Here is a 23,763-nt window from a genome sequence, read left to right on the forward strand (position 1 = left end):
GTTCACGGACATCATGATCAATCACAGCAATCTCTTTAATTCATAGCAATGGTTTATTATTCACTTTGGATATAATTTGCTCATATATTTGATGAAACTTATTGTTGTTATAAGGACACCGATATGCTGTGTTTGTGGGTGCCAAGGCAACCCGTATGGCAGTTTTTCACTGAGGGGATATATATGTAAAAGCACGATCATCGTCAAAAACCAGCGAGTGCCTGCCTGGATCTGCAAGGTTGATTATTTTGCAGTGTAGGGGGGCATATATGAAAAATCTCAAGTACATGGTTTATCTGCTTTCCTGTGCAGAATGTTGCAGTGTCACTGTTTTGGATCATGCATTATACAATTAAAGGTAAAGCAGCCAAAATAAAAGGACATTATAAACATATCTTTACTACACAAAATTATATATTTTATGAAGAATCCAATTTTGAGTTGTATGTCCCTTTAATTATACTATTTGTTCTACCCGAGTTATTTAGGTAGGTGTTTATTTAATCTTAAAATGTCTAGATTAGCAGGAAAAGGAAGTACTACTACTACTAGCACACAATTGTTAATGGTTTCTAAGTTTCTTACCTTTTTAATGTAAACAGCCTGGAATCAAGAGCATCCTGCTTGATTTGCACTTTGGCAGCATTGTTTAAGATTTTATCTACGTCTTCCTGTCGCACTTTGGTTTCTTCAGGTCTTGTTGAGGACACCTGAAAAAAAAAAAGAGAGAAAATAAAATAAAAATAAAAAAAACTGTTGTTTATCTTTCCCCAAAACTACATAAACAGCCAAAAACAAACAAATGAACAAGTGGACATAAATTGTACAAAATAGCGTAGAAGTGCAGTAGATGCCACTAAATATGCTTAAAGGCACGACAGCACAAATCTATGTTACCAAAAGTGTCAGTTAGCGTAAATACATATGCTTTCTGATAAATCTATAGAAATATATTGTGTCTTGAATAAATGGAACAAAATGTATTCCCTATAAAAAAGGGAACCAAAATAGTATACACACAGAAATCATATATAAATTACACACTCATCAAAGGTGCCTATATTAAAACATAAAAAAAGTGTCTGCATATTGTGTGAAAGTCTTGCTGATTTTTACATTGAGGTATAAAGTGTTGAACTAGAAATTCAGAAGAGCTAAATTACTAAACAAGAGAGAAAATAAATGATGATTTTTAAATAGTAAGATAGATAGATATATATATATATATAAACCCAGTAGTGCATTGCTGCTCCCAGTAGTGCATTGCTGCTCATTAGCTTACCTAGGTATGCTTTTCAACAAAGGATACCAAAAAACAAAGCTAAGTAGACAACAGAATGTAGCACACTCCTGCCTTAAGTAAAGCAACTGATAGCTTAACCTAGCGCAGGAGCTTGCTACATTAAGTTGAATGGTACAATCAGGCACGGTGTAATTAGACAGTGAGCATGCAACGTGGCTGTGAAAACAAATTTCTGCGCCAAAGAGGAATTTTAAAAAGCAAATGCTATCCTTATGTTACATAATTTGGCACATAGTGCAGAATTATGAAACGTAAACAATGTTGACTGTCCTCTTTAAACTTCATGATTTAAACAGAAGTCCATTGAAAATTTGTTTAAAATGGCATGCCCTATTATCCAATTTGCTTTTTTTATGGTATCCTTAGTTGAAAAGCATACCAAGGTAAGCTCTGGAGCAGCAATGCACTACTGGGAGCAAGCTGTTGATTGATGGCTGCACATGTATGTCTCTTGTCATTGGCTCACCTGTTCAGAAAGCTCTAAGTAGTGCATTGCTGCTCTTTCAACAAACATGAAAAATCATTAAGTAATATTTTAAACAATATTGGCTGTCCTTTTAATTTTGACTATGTTAATGTCATTATGTACATTCTCATTTAAATATTCAAAAGCCAACTTCAAAACTATCTTCCTGTAAATTATTTTTGCAATATCAAGGATGTTATTCATAATATGACATCAGATATTTGTGTAATTGATGATATCACATAACACCATATGCAACAAACACTGGCATTAACTTACAGGGACAGTCTAGTCAAAATTAAACTTTCATAATTCAGATAGGGCATGTAATTTGAAACAACTTTACAATTTACTTTTATCATCAATTTTGCTTTGTTTTATTGGTATTCTTAGTTGAAAGCTAAAACTAAGAGGATCATGTGCTAATTTCTTAGCTTTTGAAGGCCGCCTCTTATCTGAATGCATTTTGACATTTTTCACAACTAGAGGGCATTAGTTCATGTGTGCCATATAGATAACATTGTGCTCAATAAAAACCTCTAGGGCAGACTGTCCCCTTAAAGGACGGTTAAATGCAAGGTTTTCAATAGTTGTGAAAAGTAGAATATATCAGCACTATCAAGTATATTGAAATTAATCAATTTAAATTTTAAAGAAATTACCCTTTTAATTTCTCCGGTTTGTCTAAACAAACCACCAGTGTAATCCAGACTTCCATCTATTAAAAGGATATTCCTGCACAGTAACTAAAAATGTGTTGTGTCCAATAATATTGCACCTATGCAAAGTGAATGTGCACCCATGATATATTTCAAAGGAACACTACAGCCACAAACCAACAAGTGCTTGAAGTTGTCGACTTTCTCGTCTATAATAGTACACTTACTCACCCTGACCATACTAAAGAAATAACTTGCAAGTAAGTCCAAAAATAGTAATAGTAAAAATAATCAGCCCTAACAATAAAATAATGGAATCAGATAAAGTTGCCTACCTGTGTGCAGTTTAAAGGGATACAATTAAACGGAATACCATGAATAGCCTAAATATCTAACTTTTTGGTAAATCATATGTTGCATTTAAAGGACCAGTAAACACAGCAGATTTGCATAATCAACAAATGCAAGATAGCAAGACAATACAATAGCATTTACTCTGAATTTCAAATTTGTAGTAGATTCTTTTCTAACACATTTTAAAGTTATGTATATTTCCACTCCCCCTGTACCATGTGATAGCAATCAGCCATTCACAAATGCATATACGTATAGTCTGAGTTCTTGCACATGCTCAGTAGGAGCTGGTGACTCAAAAAAGTGTAAATATAAAAGACTGTGCACATTTTTTTTAATGGAAGTAAATAGGAAAGTTGTTTAAAATTACATGCTGTATCTGAATCATTAAAATTTAATAAAACCTGAGTGTCCCTTTAAGTGAAGAATTAGTCCCTTGCACTGTCAGTCTAAAGCTTCAAAAATAAATGTGTTTCTCCCTGCAGCAGTAATCTATTCAGGAACTCCTAGCTGATTCAGCTCTGCCACATAGGGCCCTCTGCACTAGTTTTTGTGGCACCCAGCAGAACTAAAAGTATATATAGGTTTTATCGCCATGAAAGAGCAGAACTAAAATTCTGTTAGCTTTGGGTGTGCAAACCAAATTAGCACAACTCAGGAGGGGAAAGCAGCAGATAAAGGGGTACTTTGCAACCATCAGTAAGTCAACCCCTAAATTCCAAAAAGCCTTTGTTAATCTTGTTTTACTTTAGAGAAGTTCTTAATTTAAAAAAAATCTATTATGTACCATTAATAAGAATAATTATGAAAATAAGATTAGAAAAATAATAATAATAAAAAATAAAAAAAAATCATGTTGCTGTTATCGGAACATCTAGCTTTTGTTCTGGCAGGATAGTGCACTGGTTTAGGTGCAATTTACCTGCGTCTGAGCACATTCAGGGTGTACTGGTGACTTTGTCCCTGGCTCCACAAAGCATGCATAAAATGTCACAGCTCATATACATATATAAAAGTTTGTGATAGGTTAACAGCCACCAAATGATTCAGAGGGACAGGGAAATTAAATGACAACTTCCTTGCAGATAAGCCCATGTTGACATTTTTCTTTACATTAACTGTTTGCACTGAATTTAATGGTCTTTTAAAGGCCCTTTACAGTTGACATTTTTAATGTTAGAACATATACTTTAAGGCTAGCAACCCTCTACCTCTGTGTTTAACTTCCACAAAGAGGTTAAATAGTAGAAGTACTGCTCTGCACCAACAGAGCACTGCTGGTTCCAAGCGTAAACAGACACTGACCAAATCAGCTATGAAACACTGAGGTATGGGGTCGCTAGTATTAAAATAATATGTTCTAACAAATTAGAGCATGCAATTTTTTGACTATAATGGCCCTTTAACTTTTTTGCCCATGAATTTGGTCAAATTATTTGAGTTTGTTTACCACAGTGTTTAAAAGACACACATAAAAAAACTACCTTTCTCTTAATATTTTCCAATAGTTCATCCTGCCCTTGGACAAAGTATGGATGTTGAAATTCAACTGGTCCATCGCGCTCCTGCTTCACAATACCAGAGTCAACATGGACCACTTTCCGGAAGCCATCTAATGGGAAAATGTTTTTAAATAAATAAATAAAAACACAATGTGCCGATGAATTCTCTTTGCAGTAATAAAGTCTTAACTTTTTATCCTAAATAGTTTTATTATGAAAAACCATGTTAATCAGGAATAACAATTCTCTATAATAATCTGTTCATCATGAGATATATATATATATATATATATATATCAGTATGGTCAATTTTCCTCAAATTTTATTCTCTGTCTTCAGAGATGCTTCCTAAAGGATTCTAAATCTTGACCTTACAACTTTTTTCACAGTAAGTTTTCATTTAGTGCTACCCCTTATTGGCCAGCAAAGGAGATGCAATAGACAAAATGTAGGCCTTTCAAAGAGCATATCCTCCGATTGCAGAACAAAGCAACTTTTACCAATAGGATAAAAAATTTGTAGCAGATATTTTGCAATACAGATATATACTATGCAATTATCCCTTGACCCAGCTTCCCCCTTTAAATACTGCACTCTCTCTTTACCTTTGGACACATCACATATCACACACTGCATGATGACACTACATGTAAGATCAGCAACCAATAAGGATTTGGTCGAGAGATGCTGTTGTCAATCTTAATTTAAGAGAAATGTGAATGACCACAAGTCGAGTTTTCTAAATGCTGTAAATATTTGCAAGTTACAGAAATTGATTCTTGACCCTCTAGGGAGGATGGTAAATGCAGAATTTTAAATAATGTTAATGTTATTTCAACACGATAAAAAAAATCCTATAAATTTAGAATAAACCAATATAGCAGCAGGAGCCAACACAAAGCCTCAGCATAAAGGGAGTAATATGTTAGTAATTAAACATAAGTGTATCACCAGTTATACAAACAAATTAAATATACAGCATAATTTATCTGACCACAGTAGGGTTATACTGTTCATGAAATGTAAAAGGACCACACAATAGTAAAAGCTATATCAAACAACTTGCTTCATAATTTACCTCAACCAAAAGATACATAGTAATTAAAGGGACAGTAAACCCAAAAATGTTCTCTCATTATTTAGATAGAGAATACCATTTTTAAAAAGTTTCCAATTTACTTCTATTATCAAATTTGTTTTGTTCTTATGTTATTCTTTGTTGAAGTGATACCTAGGTAGGTAGCGTGCACATGCCTGAAGCACTACATGACAGGAAATAGTGCTGCCATCTAGTGCTCCTGCTAATGTATAACATTGTTGCAAAACTGCTGCCATATAGTGTTGTGGACACGTGCACACTCATGAGCTTACATCCCAGCTTTTTAACAAAGGATAACAATAAAACAAAGAAAATTTGGTAACAGAAGTAAATTGGAAAGTTGTTTAAAATTGTATGTTTTATCTGAATCATGAAAGAAAAAATTTGGGTTTTATGTCCCTTTAAAAAGAAAAATACTATGTAAAACTCTACCTTATTCTAATCCTTATAGGATATAAAGGTGTAATGTTTTAAAAAAAATGTCTATTTGTAGCTTAAAGTGATTGTAAAGTTGAATGATTTAAAGCCCAGTAATTAAAAATACTCTAAAAAACATGGGCACTTTAAAAGGGACATAAAACCCAATTTTATTTTATTTCTTGATATAGAAAGATCATGCAATTTTAAACAACTTTCTAATTTGCTTCTATTATCTAATTTGCTTCATTCACGTGATATCCTTTGCTGAAAGAATATCTAGATAGGCTCAGTAGCTGCTGATTGGTGGCTGCATAGATGCCTCATGTGATTGGCTCACTCATGTGCATTGCTATTTCTTCAACAAAGGATATCTCAAGTATGAAGCAAATTAGATAATAGAAGTAAATTGGAATGTTGTTTAACCCCTTGATTGCCAACGACGGTCCTGAGCCGTCGCAGAGTTTCTCACTCTGGTGCTAACGACACCTCAGAGCCGTTGCTAGCACTCTCCCACCTCGAGGGAGATCTGGGGGCTCCCACCCTCTCCAACCCCGGCGATCGAGCCTGCATAGTGACAGGCATCGCTGGGGCTTCACGTTATGCAAGGTGACGTCACTGCGCAACTTTATTTAAAAGTAACAATGTTAAGTATAGGAGCAGGAGGCATGCTGCTTAGAAGCCTGTATCTCAGGCATCTAAGCAGCTACAGATCCCCAAGACCCATTGTTGGAAAGGTAATCGCATAAAAAAGCTTAGCACTTAAAGGGTTAAAAATGTATGCTCTATCTGAATCATGAATGAAAAAAAATTGGGTTTAGTGTGCCTTTAAGTCATTAAACTTTACAATTATGCTTTTTTAAAATACTTACGGTTTTGTTACTGTAAACACACAAACGACCCTCCGCCCGCATCTCCTTCAGTATTGAGCAGATCGATGATGAATCTGGCTTCTTCCAATCGTTGCGTGCCCCCTTTGGAGTTCAGCTCGTGAGGCACACAGTGATTGGAGGAAGCCGGATTCATCATCGATCTGCTCAATACTGAAGGAGATGCGGACGGAGGATCGTCTGTGTGTTTACAGTAACAAAAAGCTAAGTATTGTAAAAAAGAAGCGTAATTGTAAAGTTTATAATGACTTAAAATGCTTGTTTTTAATTGTATTTTTAAATACTGGGCTTTAAATCATTTAACTTTACAATCCCTTTAAAAAGTACCTTATAATTATGTTTTCTTCTAATACTCCACAGTCTTTTCTCCTGGAAGCGGTTTTTAATTTTAATTAGTAGCGAGCAGTTCTGCCTAACTGGATCATGGGGATCAACATAGAACACAATATTTTGGGGCGGTCCCCTTAGTCATGTGATCTCGTTGTGTTCTATTTTGATCCCCATGCTCCAGAAATAAAGGAATTTTTATTTCTGACACATTTTTTTATTTTCTACTTTTGCTCGTGGGCTTGACCGTGGCCCACAGCTGTATCAGACTGCCTGGTGTTAGTGTTGGTCTAACCTTGACTTTGTTAACAGACGACAACTACCAGCAATGCAAGCTCACAGACATAGCAAGAGGAAGATTGCATAAACGCTCGCCAGTTTCACCCAACCTGACAGTGGAGTGTAAACAGTAGATAGTGATGTGTATGGCATAACAATCCACTGTTTACACTGCCTTGCAGAGTGAAGATTCTGCACATGCTACTCAATTCAGTCTTCATGAGAATGCCTATGGAACAAAGATTATGGTGTGCGGTCCCCATCTGATTGGACAAACCAATCAATGCAGAAGAAAATGTAATTTTTTTTAAAAAAAAAAAAGGAGCAACAAAGGGGCAATTTCAGAGGTATGTTTAAATAAATGGCAATTTTATACATTTTAAAATTACTTTTTATAGGTTATTTACTCTGAGGTTTGCTTTAATGGAAAGTAATAATGTTTACTGTCCCTTTAAATGAAAGAAAGAAAAAACAGATGTGTTTCCAAAACTTACACATATTCAGTTGTCTTACGAAACTAGCCATGTTGTTGTGCTTGAAGTACTTTGGGAGGATTTCTTTGGCAAACCTTTGCTCATCTAGAACCAAGAAACTCTGTCCATTCTGAAATAAAAATAAGTATTTAAGTATAAAGTTGTTCAATTTTGAAGGTAGATTTTTAAGATCCTAGAAATAATTGTAAAACATATTACATTTTGTTTGTTTTTGTAAAACAGATGTTTCTACACTGAGAAAAAAAAGGTTTTTTTGTTTGTTTTTATGCTTGTGAAGTGTGTTGCTGTAGACCAATAAAGCAGTATGAGTTCTGTTTATTATCCGGTAAAGTCAAAAGTATACTGGGGCTATATAGTTCTAAAATACATTATTATTACAATTATCCAATACAAGGAATGTTGAATAAAACATAAAATGCACAGAATGGCACAATATACACTCACCTGGCGCAAATCTCAGAGCCTACATAAGTAATCTTTGGACCTATGACTTTTTTCTCTCTTTTCATTATATAACTGTGTGCTTAAAGGGACACTGAACCCAAATGTTTTCTTTTGTTATTCAGATAGAGCATGCAATTTTAAGCAACTTTCTAATTTACTCCTAATTATCAAATTTTCTTCATTCTCTTGGTATCTTTATTTGAAAAGCAAGAATGTAAGTTCTTACTCATTGGTGGATAAATTCACCCACCAATAAACAAGTGCTGTACATCGATCTGAATCAAAAATTGGCTGGCTCGTTAGCTTAGATGCCTTCTTTTTCAAATAAAGATAGCAAGAGAACGAAGAAAAAATGAAAAATAAATTAGAAAGTTGCTTAAAATTGCGTGCTCAGAATCACGAAAGAAACAATTTGGGTTCAGTATCCCTTTAACCACTTTTACACTGTTTTATACAATGGACTGTACAATAACAAAAAGTGATCTAACACATTTGGGAATTTACTTTTTTTTTGCACTTTTATGTCCCATTGATTTTTGTTATTGGTCAATCTGACTTGCTATTTAAACAGTGAAACCAGCATCTCCATTTTTGGTAAAGCTTAGCCAACCACCATTTTTTTTTTAATTTTTTTTATTTGTACTGCTTGGTGCTCATCTTTGAATTACTTCCATACTTATCCTTTAGTTATGGGGCTGTGTTCTCTCCAAGCCTGTGATAAGTTTTTAACCTGAATTAAAAAATATATGCAAGACTTATGTGTTGTGGTTTTTTTTTAGTTTGTGATACTGTAAATGCCCAGGTCATGCAGATAGTTTATGCAGCAATAAGAAAGATTAACTTAAAAGTCCTTATTCCTTCAACTATATATAAAATGACAAGCAAAGCTATCTAGCCCCTTTATTGTTAAAGGACTGTTCTGACATCAATAATTTAAGATAGCAGTAAGCAGAAGAATCATGAATACTAAAGGAGATATGATAATGTAGGCCTTGCCAATCTCTGGCAACACATACAAGAAAATATAGCATGGCAACAACAGGGCGGAGCTAGACTTTTCACTTCCTCCCATATATAACTAAACATAAAATAAGATGAAGGCCGAAATGTGTGGTAGGCAAGCCTGGCATCACGGTAATGCCCACATCTCCACATTACCTGGCTCCAAGTTATAAACTCGTTGGTGTCCGCGTCCTCCACCAACGTCCACAGCTTGCTGAGAAATGCCGGCACATTGGAGTTTTGTTTCATTGTCTCGCAATACAAGCCCCGTACTCCGTTACAAAACCTAAAATCAGAATGAGGGCAAAACACACACCCCACAGCAGCCGGTGGCCCAGGCTGATTCACACACTGCGCATGCGCCACTGTACTTCCACAGTAACAACCCAATATGGCACTCCCTCTTCGTCATAACGATCATGCATCAGATTGGTTATTGAGAAAAGAAGAGTCTCAGACATTGGCTCCGCATTACATAACGGGCAGGGTCTCACGTGTAGAGTACAGGTGGACAGGAGGGCTTTCATTGCAATTGGGTATCCGTACTATCCGCTCGCTGGCATGGGGGAGCTTCGCTTTCACTATCGCTTGGGTTTTGGAGATTTTCTGTACAAGCTGCGGAGTTTCACCGCGCAGTGACATGTGGAACTGTTTAACACTTTTTATAGGCATATCACAGGAGTGATTACATAGACAGTCTAGTAAAGATTAAACTTTCACGACTCAGTACATGTAATTTTAAATAACTTTGCAATCTAATTTTATCATCAAATTTGCTTTGTTCTCTTGATATTCTTTGTAAAAAGCTAAACCTAGGTAGGCTCATGTGCTAATTTCTTAGCCTTTAAAGGGAGTCTCATATATCTCAGTGCATTTTGAATTTGTTCACAGCTATACAGGGCTAGTTTATGTGTGCCATATACCGGTAGATAACATTGTGCTCACTCCCTTGGAGTTATTTATGAGTCAGCACTGACTGGCTTAAATGCAAGTCTGTTAAAAAAAACTGAAAGAAGGTGGCATTCTGCAGAGACTTAGATACAAGGTAATCTCAGAGGTAAAGAGTATTTTAAAGTGATAGTAATCTCTCTCCTTTATAAAATGAGATCCCGAATGTTAGTGATATTTTATACAGTGTTTCATTCATCAGTTTAATGAATTACTTTTTAATATAGATATTCAATTCAAATACCACACGCTCCACCGCCCTCTTCAAAAGTAAATTTTTCTGTGAGCTAATGGTTTGAATTGTTCTCAAATCAGCTACAAAAAAGTGCCATATGAGGAGAGTCAAATTTTAAAGGAAAGATTTTCTAGAAAAAGGTTATTCATCTAAAACAATATAATAAGATAGTTTATATGAAAAATATTGAAAGAAGCATAATGTTATCTGAGAAGAAGCGTACATTAATGTTTCAAATTTAGTGCCCTTTGTAACTAATAGTAAACTACTTTTAATAAGGAATATAGACTGATAGATCATATTATACATAAACAGTATATTCTAAAAGAGGATGAGACATTTAAACAAATTATATATAAAAAAAAAAAACAATTTTAGCATGTCTGTAACATAACAAAATGTGAAAAAATGGAGGGTTCTGAATACTTTCTGAATGCATTGTATGTGCAGCCACCAATCAGTAGCTCATGAGCGTACCTAGGTATTTTATTCAACAAAGTATACTAAGAGAGCAAAAACAAATGAGATAATAGAGTTAAATTAAAAAGCTGTTAAAAAAATTGGGTTTCATGTCCCTTTAACTTTCCTTACTTCTCAACACAGCAAGGATATCAATGTAATATTTCAATGCCCTAACAACATACAAAGTATCCAATGGTCTCTCTAAAGCATTCTTAGGGTGTGGACACAAAGAAGCAACAACATGCTCGCTGCTAATGTTTTCTGAATATTTTGGAGATCAGACTGTAAATGTTCGAAGAACCCTTGGAGGTATTCATGCAGTTTTGCATAAGTTATGGTCTAGGGAATTCCCCTAATTCTTAGATTATTGTGGCATCCTCTACTGTCTAATTCCACCAATCTATGTTGAAGTGCGTCTAATTTTGAATCTTGTACATTAACTTGCATTGATATGTTATCAATTATAGTATTAATAGCACCTTGTGTTTTTTCAACATATTTCATCCTTTGACCTATGTCTGTGATATATTTTCTCATTTTCGCCATTTCTGTGGTGATCAAGTTTTTGAGTGAATCAAAGTCATCTTTCCTGGACAGTTTAGTTTTTCAGAGCTCTGTGCATGATCTGCCACATATGGCAATGAGTTATCTTGAGCAGAATGTTTTTTACTAACAGACGTAGGCAGACCGAATTATGTTTTTGATAGCTTACCCAACTTTTTTTTGTCAAATAATCAGCATTAACAAAAGCCAGGTATAGATAAAGTAGTAAATCCACTTCTGTAAAATATGAGGTATCTATATAAAGGAGTCTAGCACTGCTAAATCGACTGTTAGACTACACTTCTCGATCTCTGCATTTTACTATTCACATGTGTCCTATAATTATGATCCCCTTCTTTTTTGTGCAAAATCCTGTATAGCTTAGTTGGAGGATTTCTTTGTATATAACTGGTATATAGCTAAGTGATTGAAGTGGTATACAAGATAAACATTATATAGAATGTGCAATGTAAGAAATAAATATGAAGGGAAAAGACTTTGTTTAGCACTCTTGATAACCATACAGAACTAGAGTGATTTGGCTGTTGCGCAATAACATAGGCATATCGCCATTTTCAGGCCTCCATTACTTGTTATTTCAGTTCTATGCTTTTTACATGTTGTATAATGATCAGATATTATATCTTAGGTCAGTGAATGCATCTTCCAAGCGTTCTCTGTGTTCTGTAGGCTATCCAGAACTAATATGAGCAGCTCAACTCCCCCAAGGCAGAACATAGAGTGATCTGAGATGTCATCGCAGAAAATGCAGCATGTCTGCAGAAAGAACAGCAATTGTTAGCACTTTAACTTTTTAGTGCTGCTCCACATTAGGCTGTTCTTTTTAAACAGAGCTGTTCTCTGGCTGCATTGTATAAGTTTTCCTTAACACAGTGCATCCAGAAAAAAGTGCTGTTTGAAGACAACAGTCAAATATGCAGTAGTGCTGCAAAGCAGCAGTGCATTGATTGTTGTCTGGCTCTGAGATTTTTGCAATCTCGTTCCCTAGCTTTTCACAGTCTGCAAAGCTGTTTTCCTCTGAATGTAAGAGGTTCGTATTAGCAATGCACCTTTTTAATTACTACATTTCTGTGTTAGACTAAGAGAAAAGGAAACAAATTAATTCAAGAGACATTTTACAATTACTTTTTATGCCTGTAACTAATTTGTAATGCAATTTTCAACTACTGCACTAGATTATACAACTTTAAATATTGCTTTATTATCCAGTTAACCAACACATTGCAATTGATCTGGTGCTTTTGTGTAACTGACAAATTTACAATTTTATTTAAAAATGACCTGCAGAAAATTTTTTACTAAAACAATTTCATTGCAGAAAGTGAAAAAAAGTTCTGTCTCTGGGCTCAACTCCAAAGCCGTTGTTTCACTTATCCCACATGGCCTCCTCCATTCTAGCCGGTGTCGGAGGACCCGTGGTGGCGATTTCCTCTTGCAGCTGCACTAAATAGTAAATAAGTGCGGTATAGTAATGCGGGTCAAGCCGGCTGTCTCAGGGTTACATTTATACAGTTTTGGGTACTCAGGATAGTCCTATATTACGGAGAAATGACTGTGCTCGCAAGGAGCTCTAAACTTTTGTGGCCATTTTGCTCCTGGCCTAGCTCCGCCTCCCAGAATGGTGTTTTTTTTTATATACACATATAGTGTATACAAATAGGTAGCAAGTACTGAATAGCAGAAACCACACCTATTTTGACATTTCAGGGATCACTGAAAATCTGCACATTATTAAACAAATCTATTCACTACACCTGGCCTCTGTTGTGAAAAATATAAGAGGCAAATATTTTATATATGAGCAGCACAGAAACTAAATACAGAACAGATTTATTTATATATTAATATATATTCAAAGAAAAGTAGCTAAGTACAATTCCTGCGCTTAACTGAAACAGAAAACACACTAAGAAATTCAAAATAATGTTGCTTAAACAGACATCCCAACCTGCAAAAACCCATTTCAGGGAGGTGCCCCCCCCCACGCCCGTAACTATACTACATCACTGCATGCCAACCTCACTATAGTTCCTCACTGTACCACCTCTGTATAGTACCTCACTGTACCACCTCTGTATAGTACCACCTCACTATTGTACCCCCAGCCCCTCCAATTCCGAATTCCTATGATTATGAAATAATTGAAAATGTTATCACATTATACAGTATGGGAGCCTGCACAATATATAGAGTATGAGAGCCTGCACAATATATAGATTATGGGAGCCTGCACAACTCGCCTATATCAGGTCTGCTGCGCACCGCACTAGAGAATAATTCAGGAAGGGGGAGAAAAGTCTAGAGAGGAACGCAGAAACTATTTACATTGAGTTATAATGGAACAGAGACACCTAGAGGTAGAAATGAAAAGTGCAGGCACAAATTTGATTTTCTCTAGAACCGCTATTTCCGGGAGATTGTGTTTAATTTGCAGGTGTCAGGGAGCAACTTTATCAATGCGGGAGACTCCCAGACCTCCCGGGAGAGTTGGGATGTCTGCTTAAAACACATACACAATGCCAATGTATCAACAGAAATCTCAGCAAAAGTTCAAATATGAGCACTATTCTTCGATGTGCTGTGCTGCCAGGTAACACCACTCAATCCTTGTTTCTCTTTCTAAATATATGAGGATATCCCTTTGTTGAACTTTCATTGTTTGGGATTTCATCTAGCAACATTTTGAACTGTTTTGTTTCTTTGTTTTATTACTGTGTTACTTGAGCCTGTGATATCTCCATTTTATTACAGCAGAGACTTAAAGGGACAGTACACTGTAAAATTGTTTTTATATTAATGTATTTTCAATTGCTTGTTATACCAGCTGCAGAGTATAAAATGTATGAGAAATTGCATTTTCAGGTTTGTGTATATAAAGTATCTGGTTTTGTGCTTTTAAACTACTGCCTATTATAATGGGTTGAGTTTTAGGTAATATCATGCCTCATTATTTTATCACTTTGTGTACACACACTTGCTTCCTTATCTTATATTTATCTGGAAAACCAAAGCTCAATACTTAGAGAGAACAATGGAAAATTATAATTTTATTTCTAAACTACCCTGCACCCCACTGGGAGTGTAATTTCTTCTGCTGGCTGTGTTTACTAAGGCTATTCAATAGCCTATACTCCAGTATACAAACTTTTACTTTAGATATGGATACCACAGGCTAAATCAGCTATTTCAAATGCCAAAATAGGGGTAAAAGAGCTACTTGTAAATAATTTAATAAACGCCAGCAGGTAAAATGGATCATTGGGAACAATTTAATGGGGAGAAAAGTTTTGGGTGAACTGTCCCTTTAAGTTCCTCTTGCCTCTATGATCAAACACAAAATTCTCACTCTGACATACAAAGCCCTCAACTGCACTGCTCCCCCCTATATCTCAGACCTTGTCTCCAGATACTCTCCCTCCCGTCCCCTTCGCTCTGCTCATGACCTCCTACTCTCCTCCTCTCTGGTTACCTCATCGCACTCCCATTTACAGGACTTCTCCAGACTGGCTCCCATCTTGTGCCTCGCCCCACAAGACTCTCCCCTAGTTTTGAAAGCTTCAAGCGCTCCCTAAATACTCTACTGTTCAGGGATGCATACAACCTATGCTAACCTTACCTTATACCAGTTCCACTCCTCCATTGCTATCCCCTGAACCCCCTTAAGTCCAGCTGTTTGTAGATCACCTTCTTAAGAGCTAATTACAACAGTGCAACTCTTGGCGGGGCCCTCTACCCATCTGATCCCTTTAATTTGTTTTGTTGTTCTACCCTCTGTTTACAGCGCTGCGGAATTTGTTGGTGCTCTACAAATAACCGATAATAATAATAATAATAAGCAACATTGTGTTTTCGGTTTCTTAGTGTCTTTTCTTTTTCAGTTAAGCACAGGAATTCCCAAAGACAACCTCTGGATATGATGCTGAGCATGTGCACTCAACTTCTGTGGTCGACCATGGCGATGCCTGTTCTGAGTGGAACCTGTCCTCTGAAACCACTGTATGGTCTTGCCCACCGTGCTGCAGCTCAGTTTCAGGGTCTTGGCAATCTTCTTATAGCCTACGCCACCTTTATGTTGAGTAACAATTCTTTGCTATGAGGTGCCATGTTGAACTTCCAGTGACCAGTATGAGAGAGTGTGAGAGCGATAACACCAAATTTAACACACCTAAGACCTTGTAACACTAACGAGTCACATGACACCGGGGAGGGAAAATGGCTAATTGAGCCCAATTTGGACATTCCCACTTAGGGGTGTACTCACTTTTGTTGCCAATGGTTTAGACATTAATGGCTGAGTGTTGAGTTATTTTGAGGGGACAGCAAATTTACACTGTTATACAGACTGTACACTCACTACTTTACATTGTAGCAAAGTGTTATTTCTTTAGTGTTGTCACATGAAAAGATATAATAAAATATTTACAAAAATGTGAGGGGTGTACTCACTTTTGTGAGATACTATATATATATATATATATATATATATATATATCTACAGGAGATCACTGTGATTAAACACAGTCGTGGAAGAAAAAAGCATGAGATATTGCATATCTAATTTGTATATGTTACCCATAGTTCTCTGGTGCATTGGCAACAATGTACACAGAATTCTTTTGGGGAAAAAGCAAGCTTCTTCTGGGAAAAATACTTGCCTAGATGCCTAGACGTGCTAATGGTTTATACAATAATTATATGGTTCTTTAAATATATTTATACATGCATATATTACCCTTATACAGTATTTGTGTCTGTTTCATTATCACATTAGAAGGCCTTTTGCATTGAAAATTATTAGTGGCCCCCCCAAAGCAGAACATGCAGTGATCTGAGATGTCATTGCAGAAAATGCAGCATGTCTGCAGAAAGAAAAGGACACATGCAGGAACTGTTAAGAATTTAACTTTGCAATGCTGCTCCACATTTGGCTGTTCTCTTCAAACAGCGGTGTGCTTTGGCTGTACTGTGTTAGTTTTCCTTTTCACAGTGCATCCAGAGAAAAGTGCTGTTTGAAGAGAACAGTCAAAATATGCAGTAGCGCTGCAAAGCATCAGTGCATTTGTTTACTAGCTCAAACCCACCCTTAGCCTTTCCCAGTCTGCAAAGCTGTTTTTTACTGAATCTAATACGTTCTTATGAGCAATGCATGTTTTTATTACATTTTTATGTTAGACCAAGAGAAAAGGAAACTAATTTATTCAAGAGATATTTTTTACAATTTCTTTTGTCTGCAGCTAATTTGCAATCCACTTTTCAACTATTGCACTATATTATAAAACTTTAAAAAACATAATTTATGTAAGAACTTACCTGATAAATTCATTTCTTTCATATTAGCAAGAGTCCATGAGCTAGTGACGTATGGGATATACATTCCTACCAGGAGGGGCAAAGTTTCCCAAACCTTAAAATGCCTATAAATACACCCCTCACCACACCCACAATTCAGTTTAACGAATAGCCAAGAAGTGGGGTGATAAGAAAAAAGTGCGAAAGCATATAGAATAAGGAATTGGAATAATTGTGCTTTATACAAAAAAATCATAACCACCACAAAAAAGGGCGGGCCTCATGGACTCTTGCTAATATGAAAGAAATGAATTTATCAGGTAAGTTCTTACATAAATTATGTTTTCTTTCATGTAATTAGCAAGAGTCCATGAGCTAGTGACGTATGGGATAATGACTACCCAAGATGTGGATCTTTCCACGCAAGAGTCACTAGAGAGGGAGGGAAAAAATAAAGACAGCCAATTCCTGCTGAAAATAATCCACACCCAAAATAAAGTTTAATGAAAAACATAAACAGAAGATTCAAACTGAAACCGCTGCCTGAAGTACTTTTCTACCAAAAACTGCTTCAGAAGAAGAAAATACATCAAAATGGTAGAATTTAGCAAAAGTATGCAAAGAGGACCAAGTTGCTGCTTTGCAAATCTGATCAACCGAAGCTTCATTCCTAAACGCCCAGGAAGTAGAAACTGACCTAGTAGAATGAGCTGTAATCCTTTGAGGCGGAGTTTTACCCGACTCGACATAGGCATGATGAATTAAAGATTTCAACCAAGATTCCAAAGAAATGGCAGAAGCTTTCTGGCCTTTTCTAGAACCGGAAAAGATAGACAAATAGACTAGAAGTCTTTCGGAAAGACTTAGTAGCTTCAACATAATATTTCAAAGCTCTAACAACATCCAAAGAATGCAACGATTTCTCCTTAGAATTCTTAGGATTAGGACATAATGAAGGAACCACAATTTCTCTACTAATGTTGTTGGAATTCACAACCTTAGGTAAAAATTCAAAAGAAGTTCGCAACACCGCCTTATCCTGATGAAAAATCAGAAAAGGAGACTCACAAGAAAGAGCAGATAATTCAGAGACTCTTCTGGCAGAAGAGATCGCCAAAAGGAACAAAACTTTCCAAGAAAGTAATTTAATGTTCAATGAATGCATAGGTTCAAACGGAGGAGCTTGAAGAGCCCCCAGAACCAAATTCAAACTCCAAGGAGGAGAAATTGACTTAATGACAGGTTTTATACGAACCAAAGCTTGTACAAAACAATGAATATCAGGAAGATTAGCAATCTTTCTGTGAAAAAGAACAGAAAGAGCAGAGATTTGTCCTTTCAAAGAACTTGCGGATAAACCTTTATCTAAACCATCCTGAAGAAACTGTAAAATTCTCGGAATTCTAAAAGAATGCCAAGAAAAATGATGAGAAAGACACCAAGAAATATAAGTCTTCCAGACTCTATAATATATCTCTCTGGATACAGATTTACAAGCCTGTAACATAGTATTAATCACAGAGTCAGAGAAACCTCTTTGACCAAGAATCAAGCGTTCAATCTCCATACCGTTAAATTTAAGGATTTGAGATCCTGATGGAAAAAAGGACCTTGCGACAGAAGGTCTGGTCTTAGCGGAAGAGTCCACGGATGGCAAGAGGCCATCCGGACAAGATCCGCATACCAAAACCTGTGAGGCCATGCCGGAGCTACCAGCAGAACAAATGAGCATTCCTTCAGAATCTTGGAGATTACTCTTGGAAGAAGAACTAGAGGCGGAAAGATATAGGCAGGATGATACTTCCAAGGAAGTGATAATGCATCCACTGCTTCCGCCTGAGGATCCCGGGATCTGGACAGATACCTGGGAAGTTTCTTGTTTAGATGAGACGCCATCAGATCTATTTCTGGAAGCTCCCACATTTGAACAATCTGAAGAAATACCTCTGGGTGAAGAGACCATTCGCCCGGATGCAATGTTTGGCGACTGAGATAATCCGCTTCCCAATTGTCTATACCTGGGATATGAACCGCAGAGATTAGACAGGAGCTGGATTCCGCCCAAACCAGAATTCGAGATACTTCTTTCATAGCCAGAGGACTGTGAGTCCCTCCTTGATGATTGATGTATGCCACAGTTGTGACATTGTCTGTCTGAAAACAAATGAACGATTCTCTCTTCAGAAGAGGCCAAGACTGAAGAGCTCTGAAAATTGCACGGAGTTCCAAAATATTGATCGGTAATCTCACCTCCTGAGATTCCCAAACTCCTTGTGCCGTCAGAGATCCCCACACAGCTCCCCAACCTGTGAGACTTGCATCTGTTGAAATTACAGTCCAGGTCGGAAGCACAAAAGAAGCCCCCTGAATTAAACGATGGTGATCTGTCCACCACGTTAGAGAGTGTCGTACAATCGGTTTTAAAGATATTAATTGATATATCTTTGTGTAATCCCTGCACCATTGATTCAGCATACAGAGCTGAAGAGGTCGCATGTGAAAACGAGCAAAGGGGATCGCGTCCAATGCAGCAGTCATAAGACCTAGAATTTCCATGCATAAGGCTACCGAAGGGAATGATTGTGACTGAAGGTTTCGACAAGCTGAAATCAATTTTAGACGTCTCTTGTCTGTCAAAGACAGAGTCATGGACACTGAATCTATCTGGAAACCCAGAAAGGATACCCTTGTCTGAGGAATCAATGAACTTTTTAGTGAATTGATCCTCCAACCATGATCTTGAAGAAACAACACAAGTCGATTCGTATGAGATTCTGCTAAATGTAAAGACTGAGCAAGTACCAAGATATCCTCCAAATAAGGAAATACCACAATACCCTGTTCTCTGATTACAGACAGAAGGGCACGAGAACCTTTGTAAAAATTCTTGGAGCTGTAGCTAGGCCAAACGGCAGAGCCACAAACTGGTAATGCTTGTCCAGAAAAGGGAATCTCAGGAACTGATAATGATCTGGATGAATCGGAATATGCAGATATGCATCCTGTAAATCTATTGTGGACATATAATGCCCTTGCTGAACAAAAGGCAAGATAGTCCTTACAGTTACCATTTTGAACGTTGGTATCCTTACATAACGATTCAATATTTTTAGATCCAGAACTGGTCTGAAGGAATTCTCCTTCTTTGATACAATGAAGAGATTTGAATAAAACCCCATCCCCTGTTCCAGAACTGGAACTGGCAAAATTACTCCAGCCAACTCTAGATCTGAAACACATTTCAGAAATGCTTGAGCTTTCACTGGATTTACTGGGACACGGGAAAGAAAAAATCTCTTTGCAGGAGGTCTTATCTTGAAACCAATTCTGTACCCTTCTGAAACAATGTTCTGAATCCAAAGATTGTGAACAGAATTGATCCAAATTTCTTTGAAAAAACGTAACCTGCCCCCTACCAGCTGAGCTGGAATGAGGGCCGCACCTTCATGTGGACTTAGAAGCTGGCTTTGCTTTTCTAGAAGGTTTGGATTTATTCCAGACTGGAGATGGTTTCTAAACTGAAACTGCTCCTGAGGATGAAGGATCAGGCTTTTGTTCTTTGTTGAAACGAAAGGAACGAAAATGATTATTAGCCCTGTTTTTACCCTTAGATTTTTTATCCTGTGGTAAAAAAGTTCCTTTCCCACCAGTAACAGTTGAGATAATAGAATCCAACTGAGAACCAAATAATTTGTTACCCTGGAAAGAAATGGAAAGTAGAGTTGATTTAGAAGCCATATCAGCATTCCAAGTTTTAAGCCATAAAGCTCTTCTAGCTAAAATAGCTAGAGACATAAACCTGACATCAACTCTGATAATATCAAAAATGGCATCACAGATAAAATTATTAGCATGTTGAAGAAGAATAATAATATTATGAGAATCATGATCTGTTACTTGTTGCGCTAAAGTTTCCAACCAAAAAGTTGAAGCTGCAGCAACATCAGCCAATGATATAGCAGGTCTAAGAAGATTACCTGAACACAGATAAGCTTTTCTTAGAAAGGATTCAATTTTCCTATCTAAAGGATCCTTAAACGAAGTACCATCTGACGTAGGAATAGTAGTACGTTTAGCAAGGGTAGAAATAGCCCCATCAACTCTAGGGATTTTGTCCCAAAATTCTAATCTGTCAGACGGAACAGGATATAATTGCTTAAAACGTTTAGAAGGAGTAAATGAATTACCCAAATTATTCCATTCTCTGGAAATTACTTCAGAAATAGCACCAGGAACAGGAAAAACTTCTGGAATAACCACAGGAGATTTAAAGACCTTATCTAAACGTTTAGATTTAGTATCAAGAGGACCAGAATCCTCAATTTCTAAAGCAATTAGTACTTCTTTAAGTAAAGAACGAATAAATTCCATTTTAAATAAATATGAAGATTTATCAGCATCAATCTCTGAGACAGAATCCTCTGAACCAGAAGAGTTATTAGAATCAGAATGATGATGTTCATTTAAAAATTCATCTGTATAAAGAGAAGTTTTAAAAGATGTTTTATGTTTACTAGAAGGAGGAATAACAGACATAGCCTTCTTGATGGATTCAGAAACAAAATCTCTTATGTTATCAGGAACATTCTGAACATTAGATGTTGATGGAACTGCAACAGGTAATGGTACATTACTAAAGGAAATATTATCTGCATTAACAAGTTTGTCATGACAATTAATAGAAACAACAGCTGGAGGAATAGCTACCAAAAGTTTACAACAGATACACTTAGCTTTGGTAGTTCCAGCACCAGACAGCGATTTTCCTGAAGTATCTTCTGACTCAGATGCAACGTGAGACATCTTGCAATATGTAAGAGAAAAAACAACATATAAAGCAAAATTGATCAAATTCCTTAAATGACAGTTTCAGGAATGGGAAAAAATGCCAGTGAACAAGCTTCTAGCAACCAGAAGCAATAAATAATGAGACTTAAATAATGTGGAGACAAAAACGACGCCCATATTTTTTTAGCGCCAAATAAGACGCCCACATTATTTGGCGCCTAAAGGCTTTTGGCGCCAAAAATGACGCCACGTCCGGAACGCCGACATTTTTTGGCGCAAAAGAACGTCAAAAATGACGCAACTTCCGGCGACACGTATGACGCCGGAAACAGAAAAGATTTTTTGCGCCAAAAAAGTCCGCGCCAAGAATGACGCAATAAAATGAAGCATTTTCAGCCCCCGCGAGCCTAACAGCCCACAGGGAAAAAAGTCAAATCTTTAAGGTAAGAAAAATATTTGATTCAAATGCATTATCCCAAATATGAAACTGACTGTCTGAAAATAAGGAATGTTGAACATCCCGAGTCAAGGCAAATAAATGTTTGAATACATATATTTAGAACTTTATTTAAAAAGTGCCCAACCATAGCTTAGAGTGTCACAGAAAATAAGACTTACTTACCCCAGGACACTCATCTACATGTTTGTAGAAAGCCAAACCAGTACTGAAACGAAAATCAGCAGAGGTAATGGTATATTTATAAGAGTATATCGTCGATCTGAAAAGGGAGGTAAGAGATGAATCTCTACGACCGATAACAGAGAACCTATGAAATAGACCCCGTAGAAGGAGATCATTGAATTCAAACAGGCAATACTCTCCTCACATCCCTCTGACATTCACTGCACGCTGAGAGGAAAACCGGGCTCCAACCTGCTGCGGAGCGCATATCAACGTAGAATCTAGCACAAACTTACTTCACCACCTCCATAGGAGGCAAAGTTTGTAAAACTGAATTGTGGGTGTGGTGAGGGGTGTATTTATAGGCATTTTAAGGTTTGGGAAACTTTGCCCCTCCTGGTAGGAATGTATATCCCATACGTCACTAGCTCATGGACTCTTGCTAATTACATGAAAGAAATTACTTTATCTTCCAGTTAACCAACACATTGCAATTGAACTGATTCTTTAGTGTAACTGCCGAATTTAAAATTTAATTTAATTTAAAATTAGGATCTGCAGCAAATATTTAACTAAAAAAACTCATTGCAGAAAGAGAAATAAAGTTCTGCCTCTGGGGTGGCCCCCATACTTCTGAATGTGGAACCCTTTGTGCCCCCCTATATTTGGTTCCTGGAGATGCCACGGGCACCTAATGGGGCTAAAAACAAGAGTAAAAGTTACCTGCTAGTTGGCTAACAGAGGCGTAAAACAACTAAGAGGAAAATTTGTGGATTATTGTTTATTTTTTAAATAATACAGCTTTATTAGAGTACTGAAAACCAATACAATCAAAGAGATTCATACAAAAATTGACAAAAGCAATAAAATACAAAACAAGCACTTAATTGATAATTAAAAAAAAATCTGTAAAATTTAAAAGACACTGGAATGTATTTAATATAATATAACAATAAAATCTAAACTTTTGAAGTACACTTTGTAAAATTAACTTACAAAAAAGACTAGAGTAATATTCTCAAAACAACTCTTCATGGTAGTGTACACAGATATAACTGATTTTTTTATGGTTATAAAGTTATGTATCCCAAGTAGCATTTATGTATGCATAGGTGTCGGAATTGCCTTGTGCTAAATAATAACTAACTCTATAAGGTCTGTAAGCGTTGGATAGGAGGACACCAGTACCACACTTGTGCCATACTGCTATCAGTGTGCCCACATCTCCAGCATCTGGAAGATGGAAATAAACAATATAATTTCTGTAGCATATTATACCATCTAATTGACCTCTAACATCTGTACTAATATAAATGATTTAGCAGTTTTGAGAAATAAGATTTGGCTCTTCTGGGTAAGGATTATTGTATTAAATTCTTTCTCCCAGCTATCAATAATAGGTAATGTGAACACTGCAGGGCCAGATTTCCCATTAAGCACAGCAGGCATGTGCCTACAGGCTCTGGGCAGGTGCTGAAGCGCCGTTACGCCCGTTTTGCGGCGGGGAGGGAGGGTCCGAGGTGGAGATGAGGAGTGACTAGCGAGTAAGTACCCTCCCATGGTCTGGAAACACATCGCAGATTAATGTATTCAAACCCTATTCCTTCTGCAAAACAATG

The 23,763-nt window shown here is 36.6% G+C and overlaps 1 protein-coding gene across 1 annotated transcript in view; it reads right to left on the reverse strand.

Annotated features, from left to right (window-relative positions):
- HSF2 (heat shock transcription factor 2) overlaps positions 1–9,586 on the reverse strand; it is a 96,686-nt gene extending 87,100 nt beyond the window's left edge. The window contains exons 1-4 of the mRNA XM_053710782.1: positions 9,393–9,586; positions 7,791–7,899; positions 4,267–4,394; positions 586–710 (exon numbers count right to left, since the gene is read on the reverse strand). Coding sequence (XP_053566757.1) covers positions 586–710; positions 4,267–4,394; positions 7,791–7,899; positions 9,393–9,485 — 455 coding nt within the window. The 5' untranslated portion in view covers positions 9,486–9,586. The remainder of the gene's footprint in view (positions 1–585; positions 711–4,266; positions 4,395–7,790; positions 7,900–9,392) is intronic.
- Positions 9,587–23,763: the final 14,177 nt, after the last annotated feature.

This window comes from Bombina bombina, chromosome 4 (genome assembly GCF_027579735.1).
Source record: "Bombina bombina isolate aBomBom1 chromosome 4, aBomBom1.pri, whole genome shotgun sequence".
Classification (NCBI taxonomy): Eukaryota; Metazoa; Chordata; class Amphibia; order Anura; family Bombinatoridae; genus Bombina; species Bombina bombina.